At 44.0% G+C, this 23185-nt stretch overlaps 3 protein-coding genes across 6 annotated transcripts; 2 read left to right on the top strand and 1 right to left on the bottom strand.

Moving 5' to 3' along the window:
• The first annotated feature begins 534 nt into the window (after window positions 1-534).
• Window positions 535-3712, top strand: LOC128602991 (DNA-directed RNA polymerase II subunit RPB1-like). 3 transcript variants are annotated; one of them, XR_008384923.1, is made up of 4 exons: window positions 535-657; window positions 1075-1258; window positions 1422-3280; window positions 3500-3712. XR_008384923.1 is itself a non-coding variant. In XM_053617162.1 (3 exons), the coding sequence occupies exons 1-3, from the start codon at window positions 583-585 to the stop codon at window positions 2771-2773; spliced, it is 1611 nt and encodes a 536-aa protein (XP_053473137.1). In that variant the 5' UTR covers window positions 535-582; the 3' UTR covers window positions 2774-3712. The 3 variants fall into 3 exon arrangements, 1 of the variants encoding a protein (XP_053473137.1); XR_008384924.1 differs by having other exon boundaries at window positions 1422-3336; XM_053617162.1 differs by having other exon boundaries at window positions 1422-3712.
• Window positions 3713-8203: 4491 nt separating this feature from the next.
• Window positions 8204-12876, bottom strand: cbx6a (chromobox homolog 6a). Its single transcript, XM_053617277.1, has 5 exons — window positions 12475-12876; window positions 11068-11111; window positions 10873-10938; window positions 10285-10351; window positions 8204-9472 (listed from the first exon to the last, which is right to left on the bottom strand). The coding sequence occupies exons 1-5, from the start codon at window positions 12541-12543 to the stop codon at window positions 8303-8305; spliced, it is 1416 nt and encodes a 471-aa protein (XP_053473252.1). The 5' UTR covers window positions 12544-12876; the 3' UTR covers window positions 8204-8302.
• Window positions 12877-13156: 280 nt separating this feature from the next.
• Window positions 13157-20770, top strand: pla2g6 (phospholipase A2, group VI (cytosolic, calcium-independent)). 2 transcript variants are annotated; one of them, XM_053617018.1, is made up of 18 exons: window positions 13157-13239; window positions 14195-14400; window positions 14770-14985; window positions 15068-15248; window positions 15380-15567; window positions 16070-16166; window positions 16295-16477; window positions 16844-16952; window positions 18049-18165; window positions 18441-18528; window positions 18720-18883; window positions 19017-19167; window positions 19315-19451; window positions 19533-19610; window positions 19827-19981; window positions 20175-20342; window positions 20455-20528; window positions 20626-20770. In XM_053617018.1, the coding sequence occupies exons 2-18, from the start codon at window positions 14201-14203 to the stop codon at window positions 20768-20770; spliced, it is 2451 nt and encodes an 816-aa protein (XP_053472993.1). In that variant the 5' UTR covers window positions 13157-13239; window positions 14195-14200. The 2 variants fall into 2 exon arrangements, with proteins under 2 accessions (XP_053472993.1, XP_053472994.1); XM_053617019.1 differs by lacking the exon at window positions 19533-19610.
• The last annotated feature ends 2415 nt before the right edge of the window (window positions 20771-23185 follow it).

Here is a 23185-nt window from a genome sequence, read left to right as displayed (position 1 = left end):
AGCCGTGGAAATCGAACCCCCAACCCTGGCAGTGTGAGGCGAACATGTGAGGCAGTGACAGGCAAACCTGTCCTGGAGGACCCCCAGCACTGCACGTTTTGTACGTCTTCCTCATCGAACACACTTGACTCAACTCATCAGCTCATTAGTGCATTCTGAAAGATCTGCAAGAATTGGGTGTGTCAGATAAGACAAGACATACAAAATATGAAGTGCTGGGGGTCCTCCAGGACAGGATTGAGAACCCCTGCACTAAGCAAAACGTGTCCAACACAATAGCTCAGATTCACAGCTTTGTGACGTTTTGTTTTTATTCGTATGTGCACAGATTGTGAAAGTAACTCGATACTTCTGCATATAAACTGTACATGAACTGTAAATAAATGTTACTTGACAAATACAAATACACACACAAATTACATGTCACACACACACACATACACCCCCCCGCCCCCTTCATGGATGATTATGAGGTCATCGCATTCTGCTCTGATGTCATACAGCTCTAAGAATTCATTAAGATCTATAGAAGCACACAGAACACTGTTCTTCTCTTGTACTTTGCTGAAACACATCATTTACATGCTGTTGAGATTTGCACAAGGAAGCCGATATGTGGAGAGTATGAGGAGTACGAGAAACAGCAGAGACACACCGGTATTTCATTCATTAAGATAAATGTCATTTATTTGGAGAATTAAAGTAGAGAGTAAAGTTTTTTGTTGGGGGGCGGGGGGGAGGGGGTGAGAGCATTTTCATTATGTACTAATGGTTTTTATTTGAAAATAAATACGAAGAGAAGAAGGATTCGAGATGGGATATTCTGTTCAAATGCGCACGTACGAGTAAATTATTCAGAATGTTGTCATTTTAAAACTATTGAAGGAAAAAAAAAACGGCGGGAACGCAAATGTATTTCATTTTTTTGTATTCCGAATACGCACGGCTGTTACTGTAGTTCTATTTCAGCTTCTAAAACAGCTCCGCATTTAAGTTTTCCAAGAGAAAAATTTTGTTCTTAGCTTGAAGTGAAAAAAAAAACGACAAATAAAATAAAATCATTTTTGTACCCAGCTAGAACAGATGGAGTGTGAGCGGCAGGAATATCTATATTCCCGATGCCAGAGCTTGAGAGAAAAGGTCGCTGTATATGAGCAAATGCACGAAGCCATCAGGAGGCGAATCTGTGGCCCATCTGTCCGTGAGGAAGATCTCAGGAACAGTCTACGCTGCGACTCCAGGAATTACAATTCAACTGGTAAGCTGCAGGACTGAATTATAAACGACTCTTAAAATACTTACAAATAGAGCACAAATAGTTTTAGATCAAAGATGTGACTAACATCAACAGCAAGTTTAGCGTGAAAGAATTTATAAGGAAATGAACTAACAGTGGGAAAATGTTCTTTCTGTGGTTTAAGTTAACAGGATGGAGACAACAGAGAGAGCCGCCGTGAGAGGACTAGCTAGTCCAAGACAGAAAACAGATTTGAAGTTCCTAGATGTAGGCAGCAAAGAACCGGCCGTAGTTAACCAGAAAACAGAACCTGAAGCCAGCTACAACCCCGCTGGCAATGTGGCTGCCAGAGAGCCAGCTGTAGTTAAGATCAAAACAGAACCTGAAGCTAGTCACAAGCCTGCAGGCAATGTGCCTGCAGTTAACAACAAGATGGGACCTGATGCCATGCCCGCAGGCACCATGGCTGCAATAAAGCTGCCTGTAATTAGCCAGAAAACAGGACCTGATGCCAGCTACAAGCCCGCAGGCACCATGGCCTCAAGAAAGCTGCCTGTAATTAGCCAGAAAACACGACCTGATGCCAGCCACAAGCCTGCAAGCACCATGGCCGCAAGAAAGCTGCCTGCAGTTAGACAGGAAACAGGACCTGATGCCAGCTACAAGCCCGCAAGCACCACAGCCTCAAGAAAGCTGCCTGTAATTAGACAGAAAACAGGACCTGATGGCAGCTACAAGCCCGCAAGCACCATGGCCTCAAGAAAGCTGCCTGCAGTTAGCCACAAAACAGGACCTGATGCCAGCTACAAGCCCGCAAGCACCATGGCCTCAAGAAAGCTGCCTGTAATTAGACAGAAAAGAGGACATGATGGCAGCTACAAGCCCGCAAGCACCATGGCCTCAAGAAAGCTGCCTGCAGTTAGCCACAAAACAGGACCTGATGCCAGCTACAAACCTGCAGACACCATGGCCTCAAGAAAGCTGCCTGTAGTTAGACAGGAAACAGGACCTGATGGCAGCTACAAACCCGCAAGCACCATGGCCTCAAGAAAGCTGCCTGCAGTTAGCCACAAAACAGGACCTGATGCCAGCTACAAACCTGCAGACACCATGGCCTCAAGAAAGCTGCCTGTAGTTAGACAGGAAACAGGACCTGATGGCAGCTACAAACCCGCAAGCACCATGGCCTCAAGAAAGCTGCCTGTAGTTAGACAGGAAACAGGACCTGATGCCAGCTACAAACCCGCAAGCACCATGGCCCCAAGAAAGCTGCCTGTAGTTAGACAGGAAACAGGACCTGATGCCAGCTACAAACCCGCAAGCACCATGGCCCCAAGACAGCTGCCTGTAGTTAGACAGGAAACAGGACCTGATGCCAGCTACAAACTTGCAAACCCCATGGCCTCAAGACAGCTGCCTGTAGTTTGCCAGAAAAGACAACCTGAAGCCAGCCACAAGCCTGCAGGCAACGTAGTCAGCCAAACTCCAAGCCCTGGGCTTGATGAGCTGATTCAGCTGTTGAACCTGAATTACTAACTTTAATGAATTACTGACATTACTCGAAAAACTTTCAACCTTACTGTGTTTTCCAAATCCAAAATAAAATGCTTTTTAATAAAGCAGTGTGACATGCTACTATGATTCGCATGTATGTAGCTATACGTTACAGATTGCATCGTGTGAGTTACACGACGACATGACGTTTCCCAGGTGATACGCTGTGCTACAGTGGCTGTACATGGGAATACCTATGGTAATACATAGTACCAGAACAACACTAAAGCGATAACTGTCAACACATGGAGGACAACGGAACAGCACACATGTACAGTGGGTGGAGACAAGGCAAACACCTTCAGATTTCTCAGGGTTCATGTCAGCGAGGATCTCACCAGGTCTCACGTAATGAGGAACAATGTCCGTACTTCCTAAGAAGCTTAAAGAAAGCTACAGGCGTACACTCCTACCATCAGAGAGACGCTACAGGGACATGAAGGCATGAACCGAACGGCTGAGGAACTTCTTCACATCTTGTTACCACTGGTCTATATTTGCACTATATATATATTATACAATCCGATGCCCAGTGTCTTTTAACGGTACACGTTTACTGGCGGCGTTTTATTGGACGACAGCCTACCTACCTCACATTCGTACCTGTATTATACTGGATATATCATACCATATTTGTAATGCACTGTATATATCATACGCCAACCTAGAGTGTAATTTATAACTGATTTATATCCCTTTCCCGTGTAGTATCGACGGTGACCGGAAGGAATGCAGAGTAAGAACCTTCACTGTACATTGTACAATAAATTCTTGAACTCTACTGTATGGTCTGCAGAAGGAGACTGAGTTACTAATCCAACAATCAGGCTCTTAAGGATGAACTTAAATGTATACAAATGGAACTTCATGCATTCTTCCTTCATATTGGTAATAATAATAATAAGAGGAAGAAGAATAATAAGAGGCAAAAAAATCCTTACTGTTGTTTTGTTGTATTCTTTATCATCATCATCATCATCATCATAGGCAGCATCAACAGGTGCTGGTAATTATAACATAGAATATTTTGTTATCATGGAAACTTACCCATAATTCCATCACCAGAGGTGGCAACTTTGCTAAAAACGAAAATACTAGCAGGCACAGAGAGGAAAAAAAAAATTGTACTACAAAATTAAACTACTGTGCGTATGTCACTGGATGAGACGCTACTTTTATATAGTTATTTTTATTTAACAGTGAAGCAAAATCAGGTGAAACCACTACTTAATAATACACACCATCTCCATGTGTTTTTTTTTTTTTTGACTAACCAAGACCACAGCTCCACCCACTTTGTTTCTATTGGCTCTCAAACCTGAAGCTTGCGAATTCCAAAAGTTTACCTAGATAAAAATTGGTCGTGACGTGAAAGTAACCGTTACCATGAGCGAATGCGTTTTTCACGTCGTGTAGTTTAGGGCAGTTTTCAGGTGTCTCCCGTATCTCCGTAGCAACGGTCCAAAAAATAATAATATAATCGTTAAAAAACTACGACTAGACCTCTGCATCGACAGGAGGTTTTGCAGGTCAGCGGCATGTCAGACCTCAAATAAAAAAAAAAAAAAAAGAGTGCTCAAATTTTGAAGGCAGAACTGTATGTACGATAACCCTATCGTTTTGTTTGAAAAACTTTTGCTACTAAAATGCGTTGAAGACGCATAACCTACGGCGATGGTTGTTAAGTGGTTAAATGAAGGCTTGTTGTTATTATTGAGCTCTTGACCATGGAGATGTCGTGGTGGAGATTAACCATGCTGTTCCCCCAGAGCTCTGCTGTTTAAGTCTATTGATCGAGGTAAAATCCCACAGCCGTAAATGGATTACGGTAGGCCGAGGTGAGCGAACGTAACGGACACAGAGCTCGCCTCTATCCCTAAGCCGCTTTCAGATGGACGGAAAGTGCAGATTTTAGATCATGAGGTACAATTTATGCCCGTGACATTACTTTGATCTCACTGCCAGTCATTGAAGCACATTTCATTTATACAGTACAACTCAACGTTACCGTTATTAACTTTTATTAATATAAAAGTGGATCAAAACTATTTCAGCAAGGGTTAAAAACATGACGGCGTGTGCTGGTGTTCCTCGGGAGGATACCAGAGTGATTTGTGAATGATCACAAAGTTGAATTCATTACAGAATAAATTCTTTTTATCGTATGCATGTGACATTAAACGTCGTGGAACGTCCACAAGATAATTTACTTCCTGTTCTCACTTTTTGCATTGTCGCAGTCATAAACACTACTACGACGCATTAGAAAGTCGTCCGTCCTTAAGACTTTCCCATGGGGGAAAACCTTCTGACCGCTGCAAAAAACTGGAGACTACTTCCAGAAATGTTAAATAAATGAGTATTTCAAGCTTACCATATCAACCATAATAGTTTGTTTGTTTTTTGGCTTGAAAAAAAATCAGGTTCGCATTACCTGCGATTTCAATTACAAACGAATCGACGCCTTCTGTCCGATCAGAATTGGGAATTCACACACGGTGCTGCATGAATATAAATATTGATAAACCAGGCAACTACACTGACATGTCTTTGGGGTGACTTTTATTAAAAGCATCTTACAAGAGAAACACACAAAGCAACACCAATAATTGACATTTAAATGACCTGTACAATTAGGCTTTTTGCAGTACATGCATCAGATACATTACAATGTTATCATCATCATCATTAATATAGTCATCAACTTATATCAGTACATAAAACAATAAAAGACACATTTCGTAGATCACACTTAGCTTGGGGGTTTGGGTTTATCGTTCGCTCAAACCCAAAAACCTGAACTACTCAAATAGAACAAGGATGGCTATAAAAGAAATGCGGCACTCGATACGTCACTCCTACAGTACAGAAATTTTAAACAAAAAATAAAATAATAAAAAAAAAGCCCTCCGGACCATTTACACCTCTCGGAAGGTGCCAGGTCTTATTAGGTGTTGCTGTTGTCCAAAAACCTTTTTTTTTTTTTCGAGCCCTATTAAATATAAAACATAGGCCACTGGTTAACTTCGAGTAATGATGAACCGCCTCAGCAGTTCCTACGGCTATTCTCTAGCACACAGTACACACGGGTAAACAAAGACTCGACTTTTGGTACTTTGGAGCACTTCCTAAAAGAAAAAGAAAAAAAAAAAAAAAAAGCGCAACGGCCAAAGGCGACACATGCTTCATATACTGTTATATAATAATACCGATGCACCATAAGAGGTGCCCTGTGGGGGCGCAGCACCGGAGGGAGGAGTGGGTCGAGGAGTTAAATCTCTCCCAGACCTGGGATAAACTTCACTTTTTGGAGCTTTAAAATATGTTTATTAGAAACAAACGGAACAAAATATCACAAACATAACGATACACGATTGACTGCTCGAGGCAGCCTTGCAAGCTACATGTAGCAACGGTCATCTTTTATCAGCGAGGACATCTGCCATTTAAAAAAAAAAAAAAAAAAAAAAAAAATTATTAGCTTGCTAAGGTCAAATTAAAATGAACTGACTTGGAATTTATATTCAAATCAACACTACCAAGTTGGCTAGCTAGCCTAGATCGCTTAACTAGCGCAGGGAGTCGGGTTACGCGTATGTAGTGTAGAGTATCAAAAACTACAGGTATACAGTAAGTGCTCCTCAGACGGTTGCTCAGGAGGTGCGTCTCATACGCCTCGAGACAAACGTGACAAATTTGAACGGGACGACCCGTTAACATTAACAACTAAAGCTGGCTAGCTGCTAATCAGCTACCAGTGATGAAAGTTACTTTAAATCATTTAACTTTTCACCAAAAAAGGTGTTTTTATTTTATTTAAATTTCTAAAAAATCGCAGTCTTACGTTTACATTTATTCATTTAGCAGGCGCTTTTATCCAAAGCGACTTACAAATGAGGAAATACAGCTTACCAATAAGTCTTACAGCTTACTGGTCAAGTACAGAAGGCTACAGCCTACAGGTAAAAATGCCCTGTACTGTCCAATGGGCTGCTACTAATATATGAGCATGTTGCCTCAGAAAGAAATAAACTAGAAGTTTAGACTAAGACAAAAAAAACAAACACACATGTGAAGCCATATCTAAAGCCCCAACCAAAACACATTTCCCCAATATTCTCCTCTCCTAAAAGTTCTCAAAGGCACATTAATTAAGATTTGCGCAGGATTATTAGAGCGATTCGGTGGCTATGCTTCATCAAAATGAGTCCTATAAATAAATAAGCCTTCTCACGTTGCATTATTCTTCACCACAGTTAGCCAAGTTAGCTGCCATTTGAACTCCGTGACGCCGGCACGATCCTATTCGCCATAAACTTCATTTCTCTTTTCACAAAGCAGACATAAAATACTTCGCAATGGCTTTCGCGGAATCAGTCCGAAATCTGGTTTTGCTCCAAATTTCACTTGGACTGCACTCGAAGCTGGATACGAGCGGTGGTGCAGGTGAAAGCCCAAAACCCACAAAAACCACCGTTCACATTCACGTGAGCCCTTTTGCAGGAAGCTCGGAAAAAACGTATGAAAAGTTAAACTGTTTTTATCCCAGGTCTGACCTGTCAATGCTAGCACCCAAGTTGCACCAAAAGCTAGGACCCCTGGACCAGTTTGAGTGGCGACATGTAGTGCTATCAAAAAAATATTATCGAGAAACCTTTCCAAATAGCATCATCAGTTGTTACACAAAGGTTTCACCAATCAATCGCGGCTATACGTTTTGCAGTCACCGCTTCACAGTTCTCAAACCAGTCCAACGTCTGTTGAAAGCCCATAAAAACAGCAAATCACACCAAATACAAACTATGGTTAACTCCAGAAGGCAAATACGACTCCAGGAAACAGGGAAGAGAAATGATGTACAGTAGCGATCTTAAGATGCAGTCCTTGGTGTATTTTATTGAAAACACTGGCAGTTTAGAGTCTTGGTGGACGTATCTTTCGGTAAGGAAGTAGAGCACGAGGGCAGAGTTGAAAGGTTGCATTGTGCGTGCACGAGAATACGTGGTCTGTGTTGGGATCCACGGTGGAGAAGGATGGATTTGATTCTGAAATTATATGGAGATTCGCAGTACTAATAATTGATGTACCGCAGAAGGCTTGCGGTGTGCAGACAAGCCCTCTATCCGATCCAGTTGGCGCAATCGTGTCAGGTATTCGCCGATCAATTTTTACTACATTGCAAGGCTTATTGTGATTGCAATATGAAGTGATATTTACTACGGTATGGTATTTTGTTTGTCTTGCAGCCCTAGAGTTCTCTGAAGAACAGGGTCAACAAAGACACCGAATCTCTCGGATAAACGTCTGGTCGAAAGGAATACGCTTGAGACGAGCAGAGTGTGAACTCTCTGCGTGTTCATATATAGAGATAGCTTTAAAAAATATGTTTCAATTTCATTGATGGCAACAATGGGGGGTTTTTTTTTTTTTTTGGAAGAGGGGTATTCTTATGGCAAGTTCTTGTTGAGGTCAAGGGGTGAATGGGATACTGTTGGTAATAACTGGAGAAGACTAGGTGGTGGAAGATTTGGCGTTCTCGGAGTGGGACGGTGATGGGGGTCCGGAAGCGGCTCTAGACTGGCAGAACTCCTTGATGGTAACAGTAAGATGGTTAGTTGCAACATCGGTAACAACAACATTGGCACAGCTGGGCGTCCTCTTGGGATGCCAGTCGGGGTCACCCGGTTTTGGAGCCGTCTTCTCGGTCCCATCACCCGAAGAAGGATTGGACGTCTGAAATCGGCGGCGTGCTTTTCTTTTCCTGCCCCTAGCCACAAAGGGGAGATTCTGTGCCCTTCCTTTTTTGTCTTCTGGTGATGATGACAACGAGGAAGAAGAAGAAGAGTGGGGTGGAGAGGAGGGCAGACAAGGGGCTGAAGATCCAGATTTGGTGCAAGTGGATCGATTATGAGCTTGGGATGAGGTTTCTGTGCTCAGTGCCAGAGGTGGGGATGAGGTTGCAGCGAGCTGGGCTTTTTTTCGACGGGGATGGATTTGCCGTGAAGAGGGAGCATCGCTTTCAGTGCCACTGGAGCTGGACGGAGAAGGAGGCGACTGGATCCGAACCCTGGAAGAATCTGCTGAAGAATGGGCTCTGGTTTTACTTCCGATAGCAGATCCCGCTCTCGTACCTGCCGAAGCTGAAGCAGGAGGGCACGGCTGGAGCCCAAACGGCTGGCCGTACATAGGAAAGCCGGGCATCTTCATGGGTGGTTGAAACGGCTTGTAGGGCATCTCCCCTTGCCTCTTCCCGATGATGCGATTCCGAGATGGGATGTGCGCCCTTCCTTGGTGTCCTTTGGTTGTCCCAGCGCCATATTTATCGATAACTTTTAAGTTGAGAATTATGCGACCACGCTTGACCTCACGTGGCTTGACCCTGCGGTTCAAGATGCGCACCGTCTCCGAAAACGGAGAGATTGGCAGGCGGGAGACGAAGGAGGAACCGTCTGGGTTTGCTAAGGGATCGGGTCGAGGCAAAGGTCGGCGGGACATGCGGTGGCAGCGATGGATGTCTTTCTTGAGCTTGTGTGAGGCAGCCAGAGAGTGCAACCTGGGCGTAGGTGCCAGGGATGACGAAGAAGGAGGGTTAGGAGGAACTGGCGACGAGGAGGAAGTGCACGGAGGGGCACGACGAGTACTGGAGCCACGGGACGACGTCTCACCTGCTTGAGCACGTGCCTGGGGGAGGAAGCATATTACCTACGTTTAAATAACCTAAACGTGTACTATACGTGCTTACTTTAAATCAAATAAAATCATTATATTAATAATATTAGTCATTGTTTTAGATCAGATTTATCCACACTCTAACCATGTCATACTGGTTCCTGGTTCTTTATCTTTCTAAGGGGGTTCTACTTGGAACTTGTTCTGAAAATCAACAACCCTTTGTTGTAGGATTCTACATAGAACTTTTAACAGTGCAAACATTTTGTCTAAGAGTGTATATGATGTACATTGGTGAACTTTCTAGGTGCTTAAGTGCTTTACAGGGGGAGAAATTTGTAAAACTCTGCCACCACTATGTCTTTTAACTTTACTGTTTGGAAGGGGGGAAAAAAAAATCCCTAATCAAAATGTCTTTAGAAAAAAAATTGACTTTGGATGTTGATGTTGAACCTTCTCCAGGTTTCTCTGGAGTTTATCATTCCCGTAGACCAGCGTTACTGATCCCACTGGACTGATCTGGCGTTTATACACATTCTCCTTCGTCTCTGACTATCTGCCATCTCTTATAATTTTCCTCGTGTGTACGCTTGTCATGAAAACAACTTGCGAATTGCCCCGGCCAGCAAGTTCGAGCCAACGTCAAGGAAACATCCCAAAAACCTTCATGGCCTAAAATCACCAGCAGAGTTTATTACACTATTTGCCTTGTAATAATGATGGTTATTCTGCATGGGTTGGGAAACGCAGGCCAGGACGGGCGCCTAAACCTTCTTTCCATTCAGAGTAAAGAGCGATGAGGCGGAACGGAGAGAAATTCTAACCTTGAGCACGAAGTTTTTTGGTTTAGGTCCCCGCTTCTTTGGGCCGTAGAGCTCTTGGTCTCGTTCCCTGTACAGAAATGGGGGGGGGGGGGGGGTGGATGGCATTAGGATAACATTACATCACCGTGAAGCCATAACAATCAGACCACCTGTTCAAGCAGTTTTTGGATATCCTTTTAATAAACTGTGCACACAAAGTACAATTTGCTGACTTTTAATAAGAACTTTCAAACTGGGATGTTCTAACCAGTCACGGCTAGTATTGGCTAACTAGCCTAGCTTACTCTCTAGATTAGATTTATGATTACCAGTAATACAGATGAAATAAAACTTGGTTGCACTTTGGCGTGAAGGAGACGGTTTGCTTCCGCTGCAGCTTTGGAATATTGCGCTCGGAGAGCGTGAAAGCAGCTTATTTCTGTACTTAGTCACAACAAAGCATAAACTGACTTGGGGTAGGAAAATAACTGAAATTGAAATGAAAGAAGCAGTGGTATGGGACCAGGGGCGTGATTAAGAGGACGAGAACCGATCGTGGAACAGGTCTTGTATTTTATGTTATAACGAGAACGATCATCGTGAACCTACTTCTGCTCAAACACCGCGATGAGCCGATCGTCCAGGATGTTCTCCTCGGGTTCCCATGTGCTGTGCCTGCAAATTAAGCCCGATCGTTGGAACAACAGCGTTAGAGGTGAAACTTGCCTTTAAACGCAGACGGCTGCGAGAATAAAAAATAATGTTGTTCACGACACGGCAAATTCATCTCCAGTTTCAACTTACTTCAGCGCCCATCCTTTCCATTTCACCAGATACTCGATGTTGCCCTAGAGAAACAAACAAAACAAAAAAACAACTGATAGCTACTCGGAGTTACTCTTGTCAGAGGAACAGTTTAGCCAAAAAAAAAATTCCACAAGTTCCAAAAGTTTCAAACAAGTCATCTCATCCAAAATCTTTTCCAACCTTAGACTGGATAACCGATCATCCTGGGACCAAACAAAGTTAACAATTAATTCGAGCATTGTTAAACAAGTCCTGTTTAACCAAGGTTGAATACTTCAAAAGAGCCGACACTGTCTTCTGCAGTTTTTTCCCCCTCGCTCTTTTTCTGAGCTTGTCCGTACCAGTCCCGTTGCATCATGGGATCGCAAAATCTCGCCGGAAGCAGTACGCCATCCGGGTATTTCTTGCCTACTGTTTTCGGACAGAATACCCCTATGGCGTACTGCTTTTCGCCTACTATACGGTAGGCAAGTATGCGGTTTTGATGTGTCGTTAACGAGGGTGGCCATCTTGGACGAACTAAAACGACTGGTGTTTTCGTATTTATTAGTATAGTCTGGTACAAACCTATAAAGGAGGAATTGCACCAAAGCTGAAGGTTATGCAGATTATGCATTAAAAAATGTTTTCATAGTTTAACACACACACACATATATATAAGATTTTGGATGGCAGACTTTCCACATCATATGCAGTTAAAGGAACATTGTGTACATTTAAAAAAAATCTTTTCCTAGGATAATGCAATAAGCATGTAAAAATGCAGAAATTAGGCATGTGCACACTACTGGTTTGAACGACTTGTATTGTTAGTGATGCAACACTGTGTACATATATACATATATACACACACACATATACATACATTATATATATATATATATATATATATATATATGTGTGTGTGTGTGTGTGTGAGTGTGTGATTTGGTTTGAGCTAAATCAATGGCTCAACAAGGTCACATTTTCGAGCTTGGTCATGCACATTGCAGCTCGCTGCTTTAGGAGTCATACACGAATTCTGGTTTTGATATGGCTGCATGCTGTGCACTTTGTTCGCTCTTCAACAGCCCACACATTTGTTGTTTTTTTCAGGACGCAAAAAACCATGCATCCATGCACGCGCTGAGCTTCAAAGCATCTAGCCCGCTCGCGCTGTTTCTTGTAGTAGGATTATGATTATAATTCGTTTGCATTTTCATTGCTACGCGTAAGGCTGGGGAATATTTGCCAAACTAGGCCTCCCTCTCTTCCTCCGTCCCTCCCCCTCTCGTTAAAGGGGCTCTTTTCGGTATCGCTGTTCGGCGCGAGCCGCTTCGGTTCTCTCTCTCTCCCCCCCGCCTTTTTTTTTTTAAAGCAGCGCGCGCCTACTCGAAAAAAAAATGACGCGCGCGGCTTCCTCACCTTTCGCACGCGGCGTTTCAGGATAGCTTCTGCGGCGAAAACTCGGTCCCCTATCGCCGTCAGTTCCATGTTTTTAGTTATTTTTTATTTTTATTTTCCGGACGATTCTTTTCCTCCCGCTGTCCGGGCGGCGGCGACACACTCACACTCACATACACACACAATCACACACACTCACACGCCTGACATCGGAGCATACGAGGAGAGAGAGAGCGCGCGCGAGAGAGTAGAACTGAGACAGAGCAGCGCGTCACGTGCTCCAGGTCGGGTCACGCCCCTTGGTAGTCCTAGCAACGGATAAAAAAAAGGCACGAAGAATTTACACATCAAAAACATAACGCTTCAGTGTGTCGTTTAATCGATGTGTATGAACAGTGAAATGTTATAAAGTCACAAGAGGGGGTCCGTTTGGACAAATCACAACCCGGCGTATCATCCGGGCAAACAAACACTGTTAGCTTAGCATTAAAAAAAATAACGCGAAAAGTCTGGTATGCCATTTTAAACACAACCTAAACCATCCCCCTTTTAGTTTTGTGCTACACTTATCGCTAATTGGTTAAAGTCACACAGAGGCAGGACGTCTTCTGTGAATCTCATTGGTTCGCCTACACGTCCCTCAAGCGTTTACGTGTGTCAAGGCTGGTTGACGCGCAGCACTGGAAGTCCTGTCAAACGTGAACGCAGACAGTCAGAGCAGAGCTGAGCAGCTCAAGCCGTCAGCGGTTAATCTTGAGCGGATGAGGCGGCCGGTTTAACTCCGAGGTAAGAAGATTAACGAGATATAAAGCTGTCACGCGCTTGAACGTTAGTGAGTTATTCGGAAAGTGAAAGTATTAATAATTAATAGTGGGTTTTGTTTCCAAGTGTCCCTCAAGGACGCGGCCAGTTAGGACCATAATGAAACTTGCTAGCTAGCTAAACGTGTTTCGTTTGGTTTAACGGTAGATAAGTGTGTCAGATATCGAAAACATGATCGGAATCTGTACTAGCTCTTTAGTGTTGCACACTCATTAAAGGAGTGTCTCTCTCTCTCTCTGTCTAACTGTATATCTGGTGAACTTTCGGTTTCAGCTGTTTGTTTGTTTTTGTTTATTATAATTACAACAACGCCTATTAACTTAATTTGGACATCTGACCTGCAATTGTAGGTTTAATATCACTCACTTTAATTGATTCATAATAACGCATCTCTTCTTCAGGGTTAGCGTTCCTAAAGACAGTAAAATGCCTGACCATTGACCCGACACAACCGAGTCACGTGATCAATATTTGAGCCATATTAAAGGGGAATTCTTTGCTATGTCTGTAATACGTGAAGCCATATCAGATAATCTCTGAGATTACAAATGAGTGAATTTACATTCACGGGAATCTACAACACGACATCACGACAAGGTGAAGAACGTCTGCTGTCTGTTTGTCAAGGGGGCAAATACGAAGCTGTAGCATCAAGATTAACGCCTGGAAATAAAGACTTATAGGTTTTGTAACAGTTATGCAAAGCAGTGTTTGGACCCCTAGAATTGTGACTCGCAGCTGCACATGGGTGACAAATTAAAGGAAAATCAGTGGTTTTGTTACAGGCTGATCGGCTTTTATTCCATGACGAAACATTTCTCTCTTCCTGCAAGCAGTCTCGTGATGTCTCGTCCAGGATGACTCCACCCCCAAATCCAGGGTTTGACGAGTCGTCACAGTGTAAATCATTTTCTTTCAGGTCAGAATGCAGTTCCTGGGCCGCATCATTGGGACGGTGAGCAATGTGTTCACCAACCCATACCGGGTTCGGGAGGTCCAGCTGGCGGACTACAGGAGTAAGGTGAAGATGAAGCAGGATGGGAGGGTGATGCTGTACAGGGACACTTCCTCCCAAGCCTGGGACTGCGTCCTCATCATGCCCGACAACCCAGTTATGGCACTGAGGTCTGTGTTACAACATTTTTCATTTTTCCTCTAACACTAGGTTTGACCTTTCGTATCTTCTGGTTTGTTTGTTTGTTGTTTTTTTGCTGTCCCTGCAAGGACCGCGACCATCTCAAGGCTGCTGTGCTCATACTTTTATCTTACTTTGCTGATTTTACTAAATTAGTTTCCATCAGCACTAAACTGACTAGAACGCCCTGGTTATTCTGCCTGTAGTGTGTCAGAAACCTGAAATTCAGGTTCATGCTGTACAGTATGTTGAATGGAGTGTATCAGGGGTGTGTGTGCGTCTGTATGTACTATGATGAGATAATTACATTCAATCAGCCTTTGAATTCATCAGATGCTTTTTCCCGGCGCTCACCTCAGGTTGTTCCAGGTGTCGTCAGAGGAGGACGCCGCCAACTGGTTCCCTCAGTACGCCCTCAAGCTCCGCCCCTTTTACGAAACCCTCCGTCCACCTCTCAAACCCGAGACGCTCCAGCCGATAGTAGATTGTCTGCGGAACCACCCGGACTGGAGCTCCGCCCACATTGCTGTGGACACCGGCCTGCGGGACTGCCTGAAGCACAACCATGTTTTGAGGTGAAGTTTGAATAAATGATTTTTTTTTTTTTTAACAATTATCGCAGTGATTGGAAATGACGTTGTAACGACGTGTCTTTAGTCAGATGAACGTGCGGGACGCACAGGGCCAGACTCCGCTGCACCTGGCTTGCGAGCGCGGCGAGACTGGCTGCGTGCGAGAGCTGTTAGAGGAATGCCAGGCTCGCACCGACATCCGAGATAAGAACGGTGACACACCCATGCACTGCGCTGCCAAGCAGGACTCGGCCGTCATCGTGGAGGTGAGTACGAATTTGATTGTGTTTGTAGTGAAGGATGCCGCGTGGATACGTGGAATCATCTAGAACGGCGTGTGTATGGTGACATCTCACTGTATGGCTGTGAACATGTGTACATCGCTGTGTCGTCTCAGGTGCTGTGCTCTCAGATGTGTGCCGGCGTGAACGAGCTGAACCACGCTGGAGAGACGCCGCTACACATTGCGTGCCGCTTGGGAAAGACCGAGGCGGCCAGGGCGCTGATGGGAGGCGGGGCTCGTTGCGACACCGTCGGGGGCGTCGGCTACCCGATCCACACGGCCATGAAGTACAGTGCCAGGGGGTGAGTAAACATTTCCCTCAGCATGGCTTGGAATGACTCCGCTCTCCCCGTAGGCCCCGCCTACCAACCGGTCTTCACTGTGGATGGAAGAGCTGTCCAGAAAGTCTGAGATTTGTATTTATGTATTTCTAGAAAAGAGTTTTGGGTTATTGTTTATCGGTAGCCGCATTAGACTCGTAGTTACAGCGCAAAATGAAAGTAAACGTCATACATCAAACCTATCGGTGCCGACGTTCTGAAAAGTCTCTCGCATTTGAGCGGATGTAAATAGGAAGTGGGCCAACAAGCAGCAAAGTGGCCCTTTTAAAAAAATAAATAAAATTTAATCAGATGTCATGTAGTTGAGCTCGTGGGTTAAAGTGACTGTTACCATGGTGATCTTCTCAGAAATAACACGGAACTTGTAATTTTTAATGAGTGGTCCAGCTAATTTTATATTAAATGGGCTTTTATCACAGTGTACTCATTCACTCATTCTCTCTCTCTTTCTTTCTCTCTCCAGCTGTGCTGAAGCCATTCTGGCTGCTGATTTTAATCAGCTGCAGGCCGAGGACCCCGTGTACGGCGGAACCCCTCTCCACTGGGCCAAGACTGCAGAAGTCAGCGGCACTTCCGCAGATTAACCAACACACACTTTTTAAAATTTTTTTAAACCTGCCATTTGTCCATCAGTTCAATGTGACTCTCTTTTTTTTTTTTTTTTTTTTTATTGGCATGTTGTGTGCAGATGAGTCGCCTGCTGCTGGACCACGGCTGCAGCACGAACTACCTCAGCAAGACCGGCGAGAGTGCGTTACACATCCTGACCAAGAGGGGGCGCTACGAGGCCGCCATGACGCTGCTCATCCACGGAGCTGACCCTAACATCAAGGGCCAGGACGGAAACACGGCTTTGCATCTAGCCATGAAGGTACACCTGACTTGTGTGTGTGTTTGTGTGTGTGTCAGTGCCAGAAAGGCTCTTCAGTCCTCATCAGCAGAGAAAATGCAGTAATGTTGTTATTATTATTATTATTATTATTATTATTATTATTATTATTATTAAGGAGTGTTGCTAGGCAACTAGCAACATAAGCACATTATGAAGCCATGAGCACTCTGTACCAAACGGACATTTAGAATTTTTCTGTGACCTCAAGCCTTTTGGTTTCTCCTCGTTAGAGTCGCCCGATGTTGTCGAGAAACTTGTTGAACTTGGCGAAAAATTGATCTCAGCGAGAAGCTCTTTTATTAATTGTGTTTAAAAAAAAAAAAAAGTTTTTCCCCTCCTCTACAGCTGGACCACATGGACCTGATAAAAGCGCTCATTGTGTTCGGAGCTGACGTGGAGATGCACAACGACCTGGGAGAGACGCCAGGACTGATCGCAGCACGCACCAGCAAGGGTCAGACAGAAACGGGGTTGTGTGTGTGTGTGTGTGTGTGTGTGTGTGTGTGTGTGTGTGTGTGTGTGTGTGTGTGCAAAAGCGTTGGCTGAGTCCAACACCAAGCACTGCTTTTACTTTATCAAACACTAATTCAAAAGCACATGGCAACAAAATGGCCGCCGACAACTTCTAAGATAGCCAAAAGAGAGTTTACAGTGTGCGATTTAAATAAATAAATAAATTTTGGTCTATGACGACAAAATCAGGCACGGTTGAGCCGGCTTTGTTCAGACCGCTCTCACGACACGCCGCGTTTCAGAATCCGGATCGTATTAGTGTTCGATAATGAAATTGAAAGTTTGCTAGAGTCCCGACGTCAGTTTTGCATTCGTACACTGCCGATTAATCGGGTTCTGAACTATTTTGGTTTCAGGAAAAGGGCTCAAGTTAAAATCCTCTCCATTTATTTTGATTTAAGTGACTTCGAATAAAACAAATCAAAGTCAACTTAGAAATCTGGAAGAAAAAAACCACAAAACCTGCACATGTTCAGAAACGTTCGAGCTGGCCGTGTACATTTTATATTTATACGGTAATTGTTTAAGATCGTAAGTATTGGAACTGGTCTCACTTCCTGATATTTGTACTGTAGGCTGTTACACCGGGTTTCCAAGCTGCAAATTATTATTATTATTATTATTATATATTTTTTTACTTTCATTAAATCGTTAAAATCAGTAGATTTGTGTAACGTTGTTTAGAGTCGGTTTGTTAAAAGGTCCAGGAGAATTTCACTTAATGGTAACTCTTGGAAACCCTACATTAATCCCTTAACGTTAAACCCGTAACGTTTGCATGATTGCATTAGAATTGTAATTATTAACCCATTTTTGCTCAAAAATATAACATTTATTTTTGTATTTAAATGACATTTTAAATTTATTCCAGCTTGAGCATAAATGGGTTCAATTCATTTAACACTCTCTCTCTTTCTCTCTCTCTCTCTCTCCCCCCAACATCACCCTCCATCATTCCCTCTCCTACTCTGTCCTGATGCATGCATGCGTGTGTGTGTGTGTGTGTGCATGTTTCGGACCCTTGGTTTGCTTGAAAGGCCCCAACCGTAAGGTGTTGCTGAAGATGCTGCAATGCGTCGGGGTGGAGCGATGTGGCCCGCCCTCCCCCGACTTCCCAACCCCCGTCACCAACAGACCTCCGCCCCTGTCTATAGGTAAAACCCCACCCCACCCCCACCTCCTAAGCTCCTCCCTTTGCCTGGTGTCTGGACTCTTTCCGTCCTCCTGCATCCTGTCTTGCGATCTGTACGCCCGTGTCTGTTTATGTAAACACTCTTTATATTGATAACGTTATGAAACCAAACTGCGATGTTGAACATGTTGGATGTTTCGCTTTCAGCTTCTCTTTTACTTCACGCTGTTCACGAAACACGGCGTCTACCAGAGTAACGTTAGCGTGTGATTTAAAAGAAATATTTTTTGCCGTCAGGAATTAACGAACTGATTCACGCGGCGGCCGCCATCTCCGCCATGAGCCAAGGGTACGCCGAAGTCGACGGGTTCAGGACGAGCAAAAAGTACGTAGCACCAAAAAAATCCAGTACTTGCTACTATTGTTGTTGATGTTAAGGGGTGGGACGGTATATTGGTGTGATGGTTTACATAAACATACACTCAGTGTAAATAGCAATTTGACGAACATCACCGATAATAAGCGCACACGCCTTTGCATCTATGGCTGTTGTGGACTTTCTGTCCGTCTGTATAGGATGGACAGATTGCTGTGTCTGGACGGAGGAGGTATCAAGGGCCTGGTCCTGATCCAGATGCTGATCGCGCTGGAGAAAGAAGCGGGTCGACCCGTCCGAGAGCTCTTTGACTGGGTGGCCGGAACCAGCACTGGCGGCATCCTGGCTCTGGCTGTCACCCACGGTGGGTGTGTGTGTGCGTGCGTGCGAGACAAAATCTGGTGTCGAAGAAGCACTTTGATTACATCAGCATGTCTGGAGCAGAGATGGAGTGTATACTCAAGTGTGTGTGTGTGTCTGTGTGTGTGTGTGTGTAGGTAAATCGATGGAGTACCTGCGCTGTCTGTATTTCCGGATGAAGGATCAGGTGTTTAAAGGCTCGAGGCCGTACGAGTCGGCGCCGCTGGAGGATTTCCTCAAGCAGGAGTTCGGAGAGAACACCAAGATGACTGAGGTCCAACACCCCAAGTGAGTGTGTGTGTGTGTGTTTTAGGATGGGTTATATGGCAAAACACTTATCGTAATACCCAATATGGAGTAAATCAGTAAATAGAGTAAATCTTTTGGTGAGAACAGATTGAAGATGCAATGTCTGTCTGCTTCTCTCTCTCTCAGAGTGATGGTCACTAGTGTTTTAGCAGACAGACACCCCGGGGAGTTGCACATCTTCAGAAATTACGACGCTCCTACTATACCCCGAGACCCTCCATATGCTTCCACGGCCACTTTCAGACCCCTCACCACCCCACAAGGTAACACACACACACACACACACTAGTAGCCAACCTCCTCCTTCAGCTGGTCTCTGCCTCTCAGTGTCCTTGTTGTTGCAGGCTGGGAGGATGAGGATGTGTTGATAGTGGGATACACTCAGGAACCTGTCAGAAAGCGTAGGAAGGTGACTGATGAAGGTGTGTGTGTGTGTGTGTGTGTGTGTGTGTGTGTGTGTGTGTGTATAAGAGAGAGAGAGAGAAGAGAAATGGGTCACAGTGAGCAAGACACTATGAACGTGATCAACACTTCACTTTTTGTATTTTTTATTATTTTTTAAAAATGTATTTACTTTTCGTTCCTTTATCTATGTCTCTCTTTTTTTTCCCTTTTCTTTTTTTTCCTCTATCTCTCAGAGCAAGTCGTGTGGCGTGCGGCCCGGTCCAGTGGCGCTGCCCCCACTTACTTTCGACCAATGGGGCGCTTCCTGGACGGCGGGCTGCTGGCCAATAACCCCACGTTAGACGCCATGACTGAGATCCACCAGTACAACAAATCACTGAAGGCTCAGGTGTCTCTCTCTCACACACACACACACACACACACACACACTCTCTCTCTCTCTCTCTCTCTCTCTCTCTCTCTCTCTCTCTCTCTCTCTCACACACTCTCACACTTCTATAACAGCACAGCGAGGAGTGTTTTATTCCTTATTTATCGTAGCAGTTGGCTCATTTGTGTGTGTGTGTATGTGTGTGTTTCAGGGTCGGGGAGATGAGGTGTGTCGTCTGGGTGTGGTGGTGTCTTTGGGTACTGGGAAACCTCCGCAGGTGTCGGTAAACTCTGTGGACGTGTTTAGACCCTCGAACCCTCTGGAGCTGGCTAAGAGCTTTGTAGGAGCCAAAGAGTTGGGCAAGATGCTGGTGGACTGTGTAAGCGCGCGCACACACACACACACACACACACACACACATTCCCCTAAATAAAGACATAATGTTCTATACACAGTTTAATGGTTTTTGTGTGTGTGGGTGTGTTTTGCAGTGCACTGACTCAGATGGGTGTGCAGTAGACCGAGCCAGAGCATGGTGTGAGATGACAGATATAAACTATCACAGGTAAGAAGTGTGTGTGTGTGTGTGTGTGTGTGTGTGTGTGTGTGTGATATTTTCCACACAGAGACTTGTACTCAATATGTGCTCTCTCTCTCCTCAGGATGAGTCCTCAGCTCTCCACCGAGGTTCTTCTGGATGAAGTGAGCGACGCCGTTCTGGTGAACATGCTGTGGGAGACGCAGATGTACCTCTATGAGAACCGGGAGCTCATACACACCCTTGCACAGCAGCTTCTGCAGCCCTGACACACACACACACACACACACACACACACACACACACACACACACACACACAGACAGAGAGAACACCAGGAGCGCATACACACACCATATCTGCAGACGTGTGTGTGTGTGTGTAACAGATCAGCCCAGTGTTACTTAGTCAATACATTCACATAAAAAATGTTTCCTTTTTAAAAAGGAGTCACATGATCACCTGTACTCAATCAGGGACTGTGATTGGTCAGTGCACATTCAGCAGAAAATTCAAGTTTGACAGTTCACCCGCTGACACGAAACCCTACCACCATTACTAATGTTTCTCAGACTGACCAAAGTGTGTGTAAATGTTTATATATATTTATATAATTGAAGAGGAACAGGTCAGTAATACGCAGTGTCTACGGGGATTTCCACGTTCGTGGAAATCGTGACCTCTTTACGCACTCGGCTTTGTTTGAATTTGCACTTTATCATATGACGCAAAAAAAAAAACATCTCCAAACCTGCATGCGCCAGTACGTCGCAGATTTGGTGTTTTGAAGGAATAGTTTTAGGAAAACTTCTCAATGTTGTAGCTGCTCGGCCAAGACACGGCTTTCCAACCGTTTCGATTCTTTCGTTTCATCCTAGAGGCACGATGCGAATAATAACGGGGAACATCGTACCACGTCGGGTTCTTTAACGATACGGTTTAGGACACAGCACTGTTTGAATTCTCGAATGCGATTGGCCAGAAAGTGTCGCTTTATTTATTGAATTGAATTTATTTACTTTGACATTTAATACAGCTGCAAATCACTCGTTCTGAAACGTTATCGTTTCCATAGTAACGGCTCCTCCACAGCGACTTGTAGTGTACGTATCTAAAACCGAAGTATAACCATAACGTGCGAGTCTAATTTTTAATACGGTGAAGTTTTCTGAAAGGAGACAGTTATTTAACACGTTAGACGGTGTCTCGTGTCAGCGCTGAAGGTAACAGAGTAACTTGAAGTTTTTCGATTTTGCGATGATTCAGTAACGTGTCAATCTGTGTATTTTTCTCTCAAACGACTGTTTATAGCTGTTCTAACGTAAGTGATACAAGGAACGAACTTGTTTCCAGAACTTCACTCTGTTGCTTAAGTACTATATATAAATATTTGTTGCGTGTGTTTACAGATATTGCGTAACGTAGACTTGTATTACTTCTAAGCTATGTTAACCTTGTATCTATCACAAGCACGTCTTGGCTAATTAACTTCAATTGTGGAAATGGAAACAAAATCCTTTAAACCAGTAGATATCCAGCGATCCTGCTCTCTGGTCACGAAGCTCACGTGATTTCCGCACGCTTTTCGGAAGTTGGTGTGCTGACGGAAGGAAGCTAGAAAGCGCATCCAGTTTCACGAGCATGATCTTCATTTCTCCGTTTTTGCCTTGCGAACCAAAAAAGCCTCGTGTTTTTGTTTGACGTTCGTATCCAGTGGCACAAAGTCGGACCTTTAACGCAGACTTGAACAGTCAGTTTACGTCTATTTACCTGGCCAGACAGGTCCATTAATCTTATGCACGTTTGTTTGTTTGTTTGTTAGTGTGTCGTGGGACAGTGTGTTTAATTTGGGCGGGGGTTTAAATGAAGTATTTTAGGAATTAACACATCCAGGTTTTATCTCAAACTTTACATTTATGTCCTGACGTTTTGGATGCTGACGAGCAAAGAAAAAAAAATCAATGAGACCTGAATTTATCTGGACATTAGGTAACGTGGTGGTTACTCACAAAACCGTATTTACCTCTATTTCTTTTCTTCTTTTTTTTTTAAAGATTTCTTTCCTCATCACTGACGTTGTTGTTTATGATAACAGATTTTATATTTGTTTTAATTCTGTATTGAACACAGTATCTAATTTATATGACCTATAAATTCATTAAAGCGTTAATAAGTGAAGCTGTGTCACCAGTTCGCTCTGTTCAACCTGACCACTGCTCCTGACTGTTTCCCAGTGTGCAGACTTCTTACTTTCTTCTACTAATGTCTTATTTATATTCTACTTTTAATTCAGATCAAGTTCAGTTTGAATACAGAAACTCAAGTGTAGATCACGCTGTGTGTGTGTGTGTGTGTGTGTGTGTGTGTGTGTGTGTGTGTGTGCAGCTTTTAACCCTTTTTGAGGATGAAATTAGGCTGGTCCCAATAAAACTTTGTGTGTGAGTGTGCAAGTTTTGAATTCTTTGTGAGAACTGTGTGTGTGTGTGTGTGTGTGTGTGTGTGTGTGTGTGTGTGTGTGTGCGTGCGCGCTTGAGCAAGAATGTGTAGGCATGTTTTCAACCCTTTGTGAGGATGAATTTTGGTTGGTCCCTATAAAACTCTGTGTGTGTGTTTGTGTTCAACCCTTTGTGAGGATGAAATTTGCCCAATAAATTGTGTATGTGTGTGTGTTTGTGTGTATGTAT

Source organism: Ictalurus furcatus, chromosome 27 (assembly GCF_023375685.1).
Source record: "Ictalurus furcatus strain D&B chromosome 27, Billie_1.0, whole genome shotgun sequence".
NCBI classification, from domain to species: domain Eukaryota; kingdom Metazoa; phylum Chordata; class Actinopteri; order Siluriformes; family Ictaluridae; genus Ictalurus; species Ictalurus furcatus.
Note: the sequence above shows the minus strand (reverse complement) of the source record. Positions and strands in the feature narration are given on the sequence as shown.